We start from the raw sequence: 14,544 nt of genomic DNA, 5'->3' as shown, positions 1-14,544 counted from the left end.
CTGGGTAGGTTTAAGGTAGGGGTGGGGTCAGGTACTCCAGTGAAAGTATAACTGCATCGGAGTCACTCTTTTTACGTGGTCCGATGCAGCGCTGGTGTTGAACCAGTGAATCCGTGCATGGACCACGGCTGATGCCTTCTGTGAGCCCATCACGGAATTTTCGGAGATTCCGTGATGCCACCACAGATTCGGGGTTAATTAAGTCCGTGAACATTACACGGAATTCTCTGAGATCAGGTTGCAACTACATGCAGTTTTAATTGGTTTCCAAAAAAAAAAAAAAAAAATCATCAGTCTGGAAAGTATTCTGACCTTGCACTTAATCCACATGTTCTGCTTGAGATCTGAAAGACCCAAGGCCCTTGATAACAAGCAGATAGCATTGAAGTATTAGCTTGATACTTCATGAATATTCAAATGAATAAAAAATTTTTTTAAAGATACATTACATTGGCGTCTCATGGATGCCAGATCTAAACTACGGCAGCAATGACTTTTCAGATTTTCTGATTATTATTTTGTAGCAGTTCACTGCTGTCAATTATTTACTTGAATTGTTTAACAATTTTTCTCCAGTTTGTTTTTGTTGGTTTCAAACTGACCCCAAACAAAAGCAACATTACTTTTCTTGAAATCATCAACCTTTCTGTAAAGTAAATACCAACTTTGATAAAACAGATGGTTAGAGCTTCAGTAATATCTGTTGACTGGTATTTGATTAGGTCAGGGGAACATATTTAAAGTATTTGAAGAGAAAACAACACATATTTAACTATTATTATTTTTATGCATACGGCAGAGTTTTCTGTGTGGTTTCTTGGTGGTTGTTTGCTATAAAGAGACCAAACCAGTCTCTGTAACAATTTTCTGATGCCTAGATATCATTATGGGTCCCTCATTCACTGTAAATGTATAGGATTTTTTTTTCTCTTCCCACTGATTTTTTTCTCTCATCACTGATAGTGATGCTTGCCTTAGCAAAGATGGAAACTTAAAAAAAAAAAAAAGGTTTATGTCTCCTGTTTCTTGGATTTGTCTACTGAGAAAAAGATTAATGGAATTGTACATGTCTCCTCTGGAGTTCTAAAAGAGATCTCAACAAGATCTCAACAGTATCTGTGTTCAGATTGACAAGATACCAAAGATCTTTTTCTCATTTTCTATATGGTTCAAACTTGATCTAATTATTTAATATTTTCTCTCACGTGCATTTTATTTATGCTGCTACCCCAATAGAGTGCTATCTTCAATAGGAGTTCCTGGTTGTCTGGTAGATGGATCACTGGTTGTCCTGGGTCTTGATGTAGTGTTTATGGCCCTCTTCCCTGCTGGGGAGTTATAGCCCTGCCTGTCCTACCCTGTCAGGTCCTTCTAAGGCCACACATGCTGCTTACACACTCCTGCTATGCCTTTTACTATGAAGTTATGGTTTAATAGAAGGGGTTAAATAAAATGGATGGGTGAAGCAAAAAAAAAAAAAAAAAACAGTCTACAATTTCATGCTCCATTGCATATGGACACCTCAGTGTTGCCACAGGGAGCTCTTCTATAGTAAGTTTCCTGTTCTGGTCATAGTGGAGACATGTTTAAAAAAAAAAAAAATCTAGCTGATGACAGAACTTACTGCCAAAGCACACTCTGGGTTATTTTATGACCCAAACACTGGGTTGAGACCGCTCAGTAGGGAAGCTGGGTTAATTTTATATCAATTGGGTTGATAATCATTTATAATCAGTAACCAGTTGGTGCTGGGTTGAGAATGCTAATGTCTAAGGGTATGCAAGTAATGCAAGTTCAAACACAAACGGTTCTCTTTGTGCAGAAACCACTTTGCCTATCCATGTTCACACTACTTATGACAGGAATATGCATGGACAATAGATGACAACTAATCAAAGAAAAGAGAAGAGAGAACTACCTGCAATGAGGAGTGTGTTCTTTTCACAACCAAATCACTTGAGTGGTGACCAGTGACTGGTGAGCAGGAACTGAACAAGCCAGAATAGCTCTTGAAAGGAGTGATTAAAATGCTTTGAACAGAGAGTAAAATACTGTCACTTCGCTATAATACATACACTCTCAAAAAAAAAAAAATAAAAAGTACAAAATCTGTCACTGGGGCGTTATGTTTTCAAAAGGTGCACTTTTTATTTTGCCTTTTTTCTTCCTAAAGGGTGCATATTAGTACCAGAAAGGTACATATTAGTACCTTAAAGGTACATATTAGTGTCTAAACAGTATATATTAGTATGTTTGAAAAGGTACTGCACCAGTAACAGATTTTGTACCTTTTTTTGAGAGTGTAGTTTATTCTCAACTTTCAGTGTTTATTACAGACTTTTTGTCTGTGTTTCTCGATGGCACTCAAAGCCTGATGCGTTGGCCATAGAGAGACTGTTTTTATGGTGGCCTAGTAGTGCACAACACAATGGAAACAAGCCGCAATGCAACGAAATTAGCACAACACAATGGAAACAAGTTGAAACACAACGAAATTAGCACAACACGATGGTAACAAGCTGCAACACAGCAAAATTAGTACAACACGATGGAAACAAGCCACAACACAAATAAATGATAACAACACAACGGAAACAAGCCGCAACATAACAGAAACAAGCCACAACACAAAGATATTAGCACAACACAATGGAAAGAAACTACAACACAATGAAATTAGTAAAACACAAACAAGGCATAACACAGCGAAATTAGAAGAACACAGTGAAATTAGTCCTATGTGTTGTGTTGTGTTGTGGCGATTTCATTGTAACACCACAGGAAGTACAACGGGACTGTGAGATTTCAGCATACACATAGTTACATAGAGTTTGTTTCTGGCCTTAGAGCATAACAGTGACTGGAGCAAAAGGTGCAGCATGGGGTTCTTATCGTCTTGACAGCAGTTTGATTGACAGTGCAATGCTCTCATGGGGGTACGCCCGTAGACAGCCCATCAATGTCAGCGCCTGACAGGTCCTCCTTCCTAGCTTCATTTAGGTCTTTGTTGATGTGACTACAGCACTGCTCTCTACATTCTTCCCAGTGATCACTTTGAGGACGGTTTCAAACCTCTCCATTATGAGCCACTATCTCTATACCTACACCACCCCTCATACATTGACCTTCACCTAGTGGCATTAAGAATGTCCTTGTCTGTCTTTCTTTCTCTCTGCATCTGATGGAGTGGCAGAGATGCTCACGTCTGATTGGGCTTATTGTGTTCGTATGGAAATGACGGTCTCTACGGAGGCAGAAATGGAGCAAAAAAGAAAGAGAAAGCACGGGTAAGGGTTTGCAAGAGGGTTTTTTTTACTTGCACATTATAAATCCTTTCCTGTGGCTGCAGTCGCCATCCAGAGTGCTGGAAAGAGATAAGACGGGGTGCTGCCAGAGAAACACAGCTCTTTTGTCCTCTCCCTTTGTCCTCTCCCACTGAAGCTCCGGCATTCAGCAGCCCTGTTGAGTCACCCTTACAGACTGCAGTAAATGAAAGTTATTTTAAGCACAGCCGCTCAGAGAGGGACTTTATCTAATGAGAAGGTGGCCACAGGCAGTGCAACGAGGAATGGAGTCATCCACTTTTACACTGAGCAAGGCGCACTGCGGAAGCAGATGTGTCGCCAGCATCTTTCTTCATTGCTATCAATGTTCTGAATCGCAGAGATTAAAAGAAGATGCACTGATGAAATGCGTGTATGAGCATGTTTCTCAACAGGGTAACGCTGATAAAGAGAGGATGTGAGACAGGACAGGAAGTGAGAGAAAGAAAGAGTAAGATATAATGAACTGCATTCTGTAATGCAGAATTACAAAAATCTGTTGCGTTATGCACTTGATGATGAAATGTTTTGTGCAGAACGTTCTCACCCTATCACCAGGTCAGCCATTTACTGTGAAAAATGTGAAAAGATAATACGTAATGTTAAAATTGTTTGATTTTTTTAACAACTACAAAACAGAGAATTCTTGGTGAAATAACCTTATATTGTATAATGTAGTCACATATTCTTTAATGGTGCCAACAGCTAAATTTATTACAAATATTTAGAGGGACTGAGATGAAAGACGGGGCTTAAAGGCCACCTACTGTACTGTATAGGGTCTAGAAATGTCTACAGTACTCTTTAAAAATTCTGCCCAAACTCTTTAAAAGGATATGTTCTTCAAAGAAGACACTTTGAAGGGGTTTGGGAACCAAACAACATTGGAGCCCGTGACTTCCATTGTATGATAAAAAAGTACTGAGAAATTTTTCAAAATATACTCTTTTATGTTCCACAGAAGAAAGTAGTATATAGGAACAACATAAAGATGAGTAAATGAGTATTTGCTAATTTTATTAGTATATGGAACAACATAAGGATGAGAACATAATTCATTTTCGGGTGGAATATCCCTTTAAATTTTGTTGAAAATAGGGAGGCAAGGATAAGTAACCATGACTCAAAATTTGGAGGGTGATAGTAACATTTGTATATATATATATAAAGCAGTAACTGTGTTTTTTTTTTGTTTTTTGTTTTTTTGGCCTGGTTATAGCACTATCATTTAGCAAAATAACAGTCACTACTGTACACACTTTGGCTCATGGTTAGTAGCTTAAAATGTCAGTTTGTATCTGTCCTTTTGGCAGTGTGTGACTCCCACAATGCAGATTAAGGTCAGTGCTCTTTCATGCACTGTAACTCATGTATGGAAACTTAATAGAGCCTTTAGTTGAGTTCTCTCAGTCAACATAAAATCAAGTTTCACTGTGCACAATACATGATACATACAGTACAGATATAACCAGATATGTGGCAGTGAGAATAATAACCATTAAAATATCTATAGTATTTAAGCGCTGTTTTAGGCTACAGTCTTTCTAAAATCTTGCCAAAGAATGACAGAAATGTGATGCTTTTATACATGTAGATCATTATCTGATTATTAGATAATAATGCCAATTTCTTTGTTGACTTTAAGTCATCTTTTAACTAATTTAACTTTAGTTAGTTAAAAATGTCTTTGGTGTTTTCCCAAAAATGTTTTAGGAGAAATAAAATAAAATAAAATGAATGTGAATAATCATTTGGATTTTAAAGTAATCTATGAGAAAATCAAAATTCTTATTAAAATCTCTGACTTATTATTATTATTTTTTTTCTGTTTGCGGGGGGCTTTTGCTCGAGAGAAAAATCAGAGAAGTAGGAAACACAAAAGTCTCAATTTCCTCTTCAAATTGCATTGCTGTTTAGACTAATCAATTGGCATCGTATTCAGGCAGTGGTCTCATTTGTGAATTTTCTGTCTTTCACATCTCCACTGGTGTGATGTGAATTGTGGAAATTGTTGAGTTTTCATTTGCTTGTGCACATCTGTGCACCCCTCACAGGTGCGCATGTTGATAGTTAAACCCTGACTTTGGGTTTGTGCGTTCAGGCAGTTGGCAGTGCTGGGACTAGAGATAGCAAGTAGAGAGGGTTGATGCACAGTATCAAGTTGTGAACATCTGTTCCTCATAGAGACCACAAAGCTGGTGCAGAGGAAATAGGAAGAATAACTGCTTTCTGTCTAACTCTTTTTCTTACTTGTTTTGTCTCCATCTCTCCCTCTCTTCCCCTGTCCTTTCCCATTTTGCATTCTCACACTCACACATAGAGACATGCTGAGACCTATTACTAGAAATCACAGTAGTGGTATGCTGGAACAGTGATGGTGTCAAATGGTGAGGTACTTGCTTATGTACCATGAATGATTACCACATTTGGTTAAATAGTATTTAACCAAAGGACACATCAAGACATGTCATGACATCCAATGTCAATGCCATGTCCAAAAAAAGTGTTTTAGATGTTGGCCTATAAGGCAGCATTACTATTCGGCCAACCTTTTGGAAGAGCCTTGAAATGGGATCACATGATGCCAATTGCTGCATTCAAAATCACATTTAAAGACAGGTGGGAATGCTCAAGTTTAAATTCACTGAATTCCTGGAGTTCACGACTGAAAACCTGTTTTCTTAATGTTATTCTTCTTGCATGTGATGCATGTAATCACTCTCAATTAGGGCTACTGTATTATTCAAATACTTTTTGTCTATGCAGTATCATCATTTTGTCCTTGCCTACCACTGTGCATTGTCTGGATCACCTGTATCACTGTTGGAAAGCTTTATTAAGCTCTGGAAATGTGCTATATAAATTAAACATTATTATAATTTTTTTTTTAATAGAGTGCTGCAGAGATGATGCATTTTTAGGCCAAAACCCAGAAACTAGTTAGTATTTTAGCACTTCCAGGTCCTTTGTCCCAAAGTCAATTAAAGCTGCAGTCAGTAAGTTTTGCCTCTTTGTCGCCATCTCTGTTTGAAAACCTGGAATTGCAGCTCTGTGCAGAATTATCTTCCAGCGAGGATGGATGTGTGGCAGTCAGTCACCGGTGTGGATACTGTACTCAGGAATCACAGATTCTAGCCTACGTCTTGGAATATATGACCCAAGTAAGAATTTTCACCATATATTGCCATCTGAACAAGTGAGTAACAAGTCTGCCAGGTTTGTACTGCCCAACTGAGGAAAAAATAATTACAATACATTGCGCTACCAATGGTAATTAAATCTAACGATCGGTTAGCTCATATCACATCTAACCGTGCTAATTATTATTGTTATACTTTACTCTCAAATTATTAATGTTAACAACATCAGCATTGCTTGACAATGAGTATAGTGTGTATTAGCTTGTAGATTTCAATTTCTGTACAGCCTAATATCTAATTGTCATACCATTCAAATTTCATGTTAAGAAATTCTTTTAACCCAAAAAGCAATCTATGCTCCCTTCGAACTGGTTGTCTTTAAAATACAAATCCTGTGTAATCCCAGGCTATCTGTAATCAGAAGCACATTTAAAACTGAAATATAATTTAATTTCATTCACATGTGTTTCATTAACACATAATCCTTTCTGGATTACAATCCACCATCAAAATGATACATTTAATTATTCCAGCTGCTGTGAGAAAAGGCTATAAACGATCCACCACCTGCAGGATCCTCACATGCGATAGCCTACTAGCCGGGACAACTTCTTTATGTTTACAGACATGACGTAATGACGCAGTGCCATGCTCAAATTTCCCACAAAAACCTACCCATACCACTCCAATTAGAAAATATTAATATAAGCTAACAGTTGTGAATCGGGCTAAAGTAAGGTGATAGTTTTGAACACTGGTTGGTTATGTACTTGCTCAAATATTGATTTCGGATCATTTTTAACCCAAAAAAAGTTACTGACTGCAGCTTTAATTTTGAATGGGTTTTTGGTTAAATAAGTTCTGTGGTTAACACAACCTCAAGATATTTTCATGTTTTATTCAATGGCATAAAATACATCAGTAATAACCCCTTGTGATTTTTTTTAAAGCTTTTACTTGTCTTGAAAAAGCCAGCTGCTAATAAGTGGACATTCTCATCTTCATTCTCAACTCATCATCTACTTTCAGCCTAATTGTATGTGTGTGTGTGTGTCTATATATATATATGAAGAGTTCAGATGCAAAAACCTCTAAGTGCCATCTGAAATTTTCATCTAAAATGAGCATTTTTATCAGGCTCCTATGTTTAGGTTCAGTAATTTTACTCTAATGGCAATGTATAGGTCCTTTTCTATGCAATAAAAGTGAAATAACTGAACATTAATATAGGAGCCTGATAAAAATGCTAATTTTAGAAGAAAATTTCAGATGACACTTAGAGGCGTTTCATATATATCTTTAACTTCTGCTGATTGTATTTAGGCTTTAGGCTCCAAAATTATAAATGCTGTGCTCATTTGTACAGATTATCAAAATAACAAAACTTCATCACAGAGCAACTAATCCAAAAGCTTTTCTAAAACTAATCCAAAAGCCAATGGAAAAATCTATTAGGTTTTTGTCAAGGGAACCATGTGATGCAACCCTCCAGGTTGGCTTACAAAATTAAGTCAGCACTTAATGCACCTCAACTTTATGAGTCAGATGTATAAGTTATGTTTTAGTGGTTATTTTTAGGGAAGGAGGTGGGAGATTTACATATGACACCTATGCTGTATTAAAATATTGACTTGAAGCCCAGTAAGTTTTGGAACAGCCATGCTGAAACCTTCCATCTTCTACAGATCATCATGTCTTGTGAGCCACATGCACCTAAAATAACACCTCCATGAGCATTTGACCAGCACTGCATTCCAGAATATCAGTGAAGTTGAACAAATTATTGATTTACACTTAATGCTGGAAAAACGTTCAGGACATTCCTCTGTCCTCATTTCCCCTGCAAGCATGGTCAGCCCTTAACATACACACAGCACTGTTAGCTATGCTAAGATGCTAAAGCACTGGCCAACATATCATCCAAACATACATATTCAAATAGCTGTGGATTAGTGCGGCTAAGCTCTCTGCTGCCTGTGATAGGAAAGAACCAGACTTTGTTTTGATAATTTTTCCCTCTTTTTTTCCTTTAAGAATTTCAGGGTTTCGATTCGGCTCCCCCATCTTGTTATATGTGTGGTGGGTGGCTGTTCTGTTTTTTCATTGCAGACTGGTGTGTATGCAGTGTGTGTGTGATGATAAGGCACAGGGAGAAAAGCCAGCGCTCTGACATCTCTCCACCGCCGTGGTTATCGTTTCACCACAGCTGTTGCCCAAGTCGCACCACATCTGCCGCCTCACAAGAAGCTTCGCCGCAATCGCCCGACATGAAAAGCCCCTTCATTACCCAGCTGTTGACTACACCTCCCATCAGCCCTTTCTCATACCTGTACGCACACCTAGATAGGTAGCAGTACATGAGACAAAGCGCCACTGTTTACAAGCTCCAGGTCCTTTCTTTGTAGCTGAGCAGCAGGCTGGCCTTAGGGACGTTTAACTCGCTGCCTCAGCCATTTTATCACTGAATTACAGGGGATGTTTATGACTAAGCCTAATTATACCGTGCTTATCAGAGAAACGTGTGCAGAGCTCATTATTGCCAAGAGCCGAGCACCGCCGCAGGTAATGTGCAATGCTGTATATTACCTTTCAACGCAACCTAAAACCATTTTTGCCTTAAGGCCATAAAGTGCAACTTTAGTGGCACTTTAGCTTAGAATTCTAATACTGGTCTCAAGTGGCTTTAGAGTTCTCAGATATCATGAACACTGTTTGGAGGCAGTTACATGATTTGTTGGGTACCTACATGTTTTTGCTATTATCTAAATGGCAGACTGCACAAAGTCAAAAAGGGTACAAAGTAAAACCAAGACTTTTTCCCAGAAGTACCAGATTCTTGAGCCCTGGCTGCATAGCTGGACACCAGCATATGTTTTGGATGTTGTTTGCCAGCATGGCATCCCACCAGACTTCTCAACTAGCATACTTAGAAAGAGTATCTTGGTCAACCACCATCACAAAAACTTGACCAACTTGATCGACCACTCTGATAACCTGCATTTTGCTGTGTTTTACTAGACTCCACTGCGAATGTGTGCGTTTCTTTCACTCACCTGTGGACTGCCTCTTAGACATGTGAGCAGGCAGGGCCAATCGATGAAGGGCTCGTTTATCCAGGGTAACGCTGTGGCTGGTCAGCATGACTGTTGGCAGTCTGGGTGCAGTAAGAGCGGTGGAAGACGCTCTCCTGGTTCCAGCCCTGTTAAGTCTCTTTGCATGGATCTCTCCAGCCATCTCATCCCAATGCATCAGCTTATAAATTTCCACAAATAAACTCCTCGAGTGTTTCAGAGGCCCGCAGGATACTCACAATCAGCTAGCTAGTTCAGTCTGTCGTGTTGTCCAGTTCAGTAACCTACACAAATGTCTTCAAGCATGGATAGTCGCACAACTCAATGAGAAGACCAGACGCAAGACTCACGCCCCCATAGAACTGACCACAAACCTTTTTCTTTCCACTCTTTAGCTTAGGTAGCAATGCCGGTGTCGTTGTCCAAAATTTATGGGCTTCTGGGCAAACAGTGATATTCTCTGTCACAGCAGGGAACGTGCAGTGAGCGCATGTTCCTCCCGCTAGCCTCTCTCTCTCTCTCTCTCTCTCTCTCACACACACACACACTTTATCTCTTTCACTCTCTTTGTATCAGCTCAAAAGGAAAGGGTGGTATGGGTAGCACAGAGGTCAGCCTGACTGTGGGCTGAGACTGTACTTCATTTGAGCAATATGCCTTACATTACTTTCATATTTTCCCAGAGCTGAGTTAAAGCTAATGAAGTCCCCTTTGGGAACAACCAGGAATGCCCACAGTTGTAGTAATATTTCATAACGTTGTTTATTCTAAAAGTTTCCTTCTAGAGTTAAGGTTAGTCTTTAACAATGTATAAATGAAATAGCTTTATATAAAAGATTAGGTCTATATGTCCTCAGCTAGACAAATGTCTGTGTGTCCTGTCCCCATGTGAGCAGGTGGTTCCCCAGGCGAAAGTAAACAGTGCTGAGCGGCTGTGATAGCTCACATCCAGGCTTCCTCTGGCAGGAACCAGCTGTGTCTGTGGGCAGCTCATTCTTCCTGTTCCTACCGGACAGTAGGGCTCCTCCTGGTGCCCATGCTTCCTTTCTAACACCTCCTGGTCTGCACATAAGTTTAAAGAGGATCAAGACCGAGAATCTCTGTAGCAATCCCATCTGAAGGCATGTTTCTTAAGTCTGAAGGCATATTGCAACATGGACGGGTTTTTTTTTTTGCTCATTTCATCATAGTTTGTTTAATATTCAGAGTCGTTCTTCTGATTAAGTCCACAGACTCATAGGCTTTACATATTTATGTTATTACATTGTTATGCAGTTGGCATCTGCAGAGTTATGAGTAAAACATTTTTTCTTTTACATTTTGTGAAGAAAATGTGAGGTTTGGGCGTTTTCGATAGTTGCCTGGGCATTGAAATGCAGTTTCTAAGGTGTTGTGAGTGGTTTTTAGCAGGTTGATATGTGTTTGCTAGAGGTTTAGGTTGGTTGATTCAGAGTAATTTCTATGTTGCTTACTGGCCTAGGTCAAACGAGCCCATCCCATGTCTCTAGTATAAACTGATCTCTAGAAAATGATCTGAAAATCTTAGAAAAGGAATAGCACACCTCTCTTAAATAACCTACAAGATTTAAGGTGTCATTCCTGTCTGTTAAACACTGGTTTCATGTCCCTAATCCTAAGTATACAGTTTGCCTTAGCTGACACCACTAAAATAACTTTTTTAGAAGAGATAATGGAGAGAGAGAAAATGAGAGATTTTAGAAAATTAACATATGTTCTTCTAAAGGCTTGAGAGTAGCAGCCCTGCGGCCCGCCACAGTAATGCTGGTACTGAGAAATTAGCTTGTGTACAGCTGTGACCCACTGGCCTCCACAAACACACACACACACACACACACTTACTCAGAGGACAGAAGTGAAAGGGGATGTGCACACAGATGCACCGGCTGTCACTGCCAAACTCACACAGATGGTGGCCAGCAGAGTGGATATGAGAGTAGTGTGTGTGTGTGTGTGTGTGGGAGTTTGGCCATGTGTTACAGGTGGAAGTTTTGTAACAGAGGGCTAAGTATATAATATTTTTGTCCCCCATAACCACAAAATATTTTAGGGACTTTCCTTGTGTGTACACGGTGGAAAATGTTATGCTCAGAGGTTGCTCTTTCAATTGTATCTACATATCAATGTTGTCTCAGATGTTTCAGATATTTTGTTTTGGAGAAATAAGAGAAACCCAACATCCAGAAATAAACAGGTACGGGAATCCAGGAAGAGCATAATCAAAGAACTAAAGACTACTGTGTTACAGCTTAATTTGCTAATGATAAAACATAGACTCACAATAAGACAAGATCTAAATAAGAACTGAAGAAAGAAGGTTGTATATACATATGGGAAAATGAGGAACTAAACATGTGTTGACATGAAACTTTAATAAACAGTAAAATAATCCCAGGAAACGTAAATACAGACACAGAAACAAAATACGGTAGCACTTTACTTTACAGTCTTGTTCCTCATGTGCATACTATGTACTTATTATAGTAATTACAATAACTAGGTAATAACTAGGTACTAACCCTGAACCTACCCCTAAACCTAACCCTACCCCATGTAGTTACCTTATATTACCAGTACTTTCTTAGGTAAGTGCATGTAAGTATACGTACTGTAAAATAAAGTGCAACCTAAAATACAAACTAAGACTCCTGCACAATATTAAAATAAGAGTCAGATAAGAGTTGGAACCTAATAAAACACTGATAATACATGACAAAGAAAAGATTTCTGACTTTTGAGTGTATCTCAAATCTGAGCCCAGTCAGTGTGAGACATTTTAGAGATCCCTTGAAAGTCTGAAGACAGTCTTCCAAGAGAAAATAAGGTTTCACAAAAATGTACATTTGCTGTTATAATGTCACTGGCATCTAGAAGAAACAACAGAGACATTAATCTGAGATCTCCTCTGTGATTTTTCTTTTTTTACGGATATGAAGGCTGATACATATGCTCAATATACAGTGACGCTCTCTTGAACCATTATGGCTTAAATATAAGAGTCATTTATATTCATCACAATAACACAGTTTATTCCTCTGCTGGAACCTGAATGGGCCAGATGTTTGCACCTGTGCTGTTGTATATTTGTTTCTCTCACCTTATATACTCACAGAAAACTGCAACTTTCTTCTGTACTGCTTGATGTCTTAAGCAGGAATCCCGGCACTCCTACTTGGAAAAGTACAAAAGTGAACTTGAAGTTAGCTTCCAACTTGGAAACTCAATTTGAAAATTTCAATCTCAATTTAGCATAGATGTGGGTGTGTGTTTCTTCACATGAACATGGTTGCACGTAGATAATTGGATACATACGGTAGTATACATTTCAGCAAATAATTCAACAAAATTTATAACAAATGTTTGCAGAAACAAGAGTATGAAATGTGGTATGATCGACACCTGCAAATCTAACAGTAGTGCATTTTGTTCCTTCATAGATTTCATTATGAACAATCAACAACATATTGCTACATTCCCGGAAGTCAGCTTTATCAAGTAGGAATATCCAGCAATAAAATTTCAGTGGAATGCATACTGTAAGTATATTAGTGTGTGTATACAGTAAATATGTCCAGGTGTGTGTCTATAAGTGTGAGTGTATCTCTTAGTCCTCAGATGTTGTCAGGTATTAAATGTGTTTTTGGAGAAAGGGAGATAATGATTTCTCTATAATCTCTGTGGCACTGTCTTCCTCTGCACTGGTGTGATGGCGGCTGTGGCGTGACCCAGACCTGCTTTGCTCCCGGTGATAAGGTCAGGATAGAGGGGAACGTTATGCAAGCGGCTAGCATGCCCTTATCTCAGCTAGCGGCTGCTGCTCCCAGCCCTCTGCAGCACCAGACTAGACTAGCCATGTCAGAGAGATCCGCCTATCAGCAGCATACAGACTCTCCTCAGCAAATAGATACAGCAAGAGCACAGGGGTGAGCTTAATTAGGATTTTAACCAAGCAACTGAGCTCAATGACAAAATAACACAGTTTTCCATAAGCACACATGTTGAGCTAGCAGGAAGTGAGCATATTCTAAAAAGAGAAGGCTCCAAAAATTCCCTGCTAGAAAGTCAAGGTAAATCCAGCTTCTGATGGTACACTAGCTGGTTTTACATGGCCATTCACTGGTCCAAGACGGTCTAAATGGCTGATCGGCTAGACTGCTAACTGGTAGACCTGATGTCGACCTGGTACTGTAGACTCTCGTAAGTAAAGCTGGTAGACCAGCAATGGATCAGCAATGGATCACCCATCCGTCTAATCATTTTTTAGATGACTGATGTAGTTACTCAAACTTACTCAAAGCTGAAAGGATCTCTGGAATGGCTGTCTAGAGTTGTCTCTACCTCTGACATTATGGTTCACCGATTGTCTAATGCAAACTGCACACAAAAAAGGGAGCTTTCTCAAAACAGCAAGCTCCAACCTCATTGGCTGGCTTCACACAATTTCCATAAACAGATGTGATCAGTTCAGGCTGGAAACAAAGGTCCAGGTTTGCTATAATTAAAACTTGATATTTGAATTTGAAATTGTCAAATTTACAAAGTTCATGACACTATTGTTTCTCATGGGGACGATTACAGGAGCTAGTCAGTGATTTTATTGCCGTCTGAGGCCAAGATGTGTAAGATGTGTGTATCACACACCAACTGTATAAAAAAAATCCTGGCTGAATTATACTGTTTCTTGACAAACACCAAAGTTGAGTTGTAATTTAATTGCATAGTTTACAAGAAGGGATCAATCCAAAAGACATTTTGTAAACCTTTTTGACAATTCCCAAGCATCGCACGGTTAACTGTTGTGCTTTGCATAATGTGCAGACATTTTAAATACAGTCACTTTTATTACTGAAATGTTGAAAACTGTTTTCAAAAATAATAAGCAGTAGCTGTTAAGAAGGAAAAGAAAAAAGAGATCATGTAAACTTTTGAAATGAGCCATTATTATGGTATGTAATCATTTTTAAGTATTTATTATAAACATTTATATTAATT

At 38.8% G+C, this 14,544-nt stretch overlaps 1 protein-coding gene across 4 annotated transcripts in view; it reads right to left on the bottom strand.

Annotated features, from left to right (window-relative positions):
• cbfa2t3 (CBFA2/RUNX1 partner transcriptional co-repressor 3) overlaps window positions 1-10,056 on the bottom strand; it is a 50,011-nt gene extending 39,955 nt beyond the window's left edge. For 3 of the 4 annotated variants that reach the window (XM_058783484.1, XM_058783485.1, XM_058783486.1), the window contains exon 1: window positions 9,517-10,056. In XM_058783484.1, coding sequence (XP_058639467.1) covers window positions 9,517-9,712 — 196 coding nt within the window. In that variant the 5' untranslated portion in view covers window positions 9,713-10,056. The remainder of the gene's footprint in view (window positions 1-9,516) is intronic. The other variant, XM_058783490.1, reaches the window with a different exon arrangement.
• Between the last annotated feature and the right edge of the window lie 4,488 nt (window positions 10,057-14,544).

Source organism: Onychostoma macrolepis, chromosome 07 (genome assembly GCF_012432095.1).
Source record: "Onychostoma macrolepis isolate SWU-2019 chromosome 07, ASM1243209v1, whole genome shotgun sequence".
Taxonomy (NCBI): domain Eukaryota; kingdom Metazoa; phylum Chordata; class Actinopteri; order Cypriniformes; family Cyprinidae; genus Onychostoma; species Onychostoma macrolepis.
Note: the sequence above shows the minus strand (reverse complement) of the source record. Positions and strands in the feature narration are given on the sequence as shown.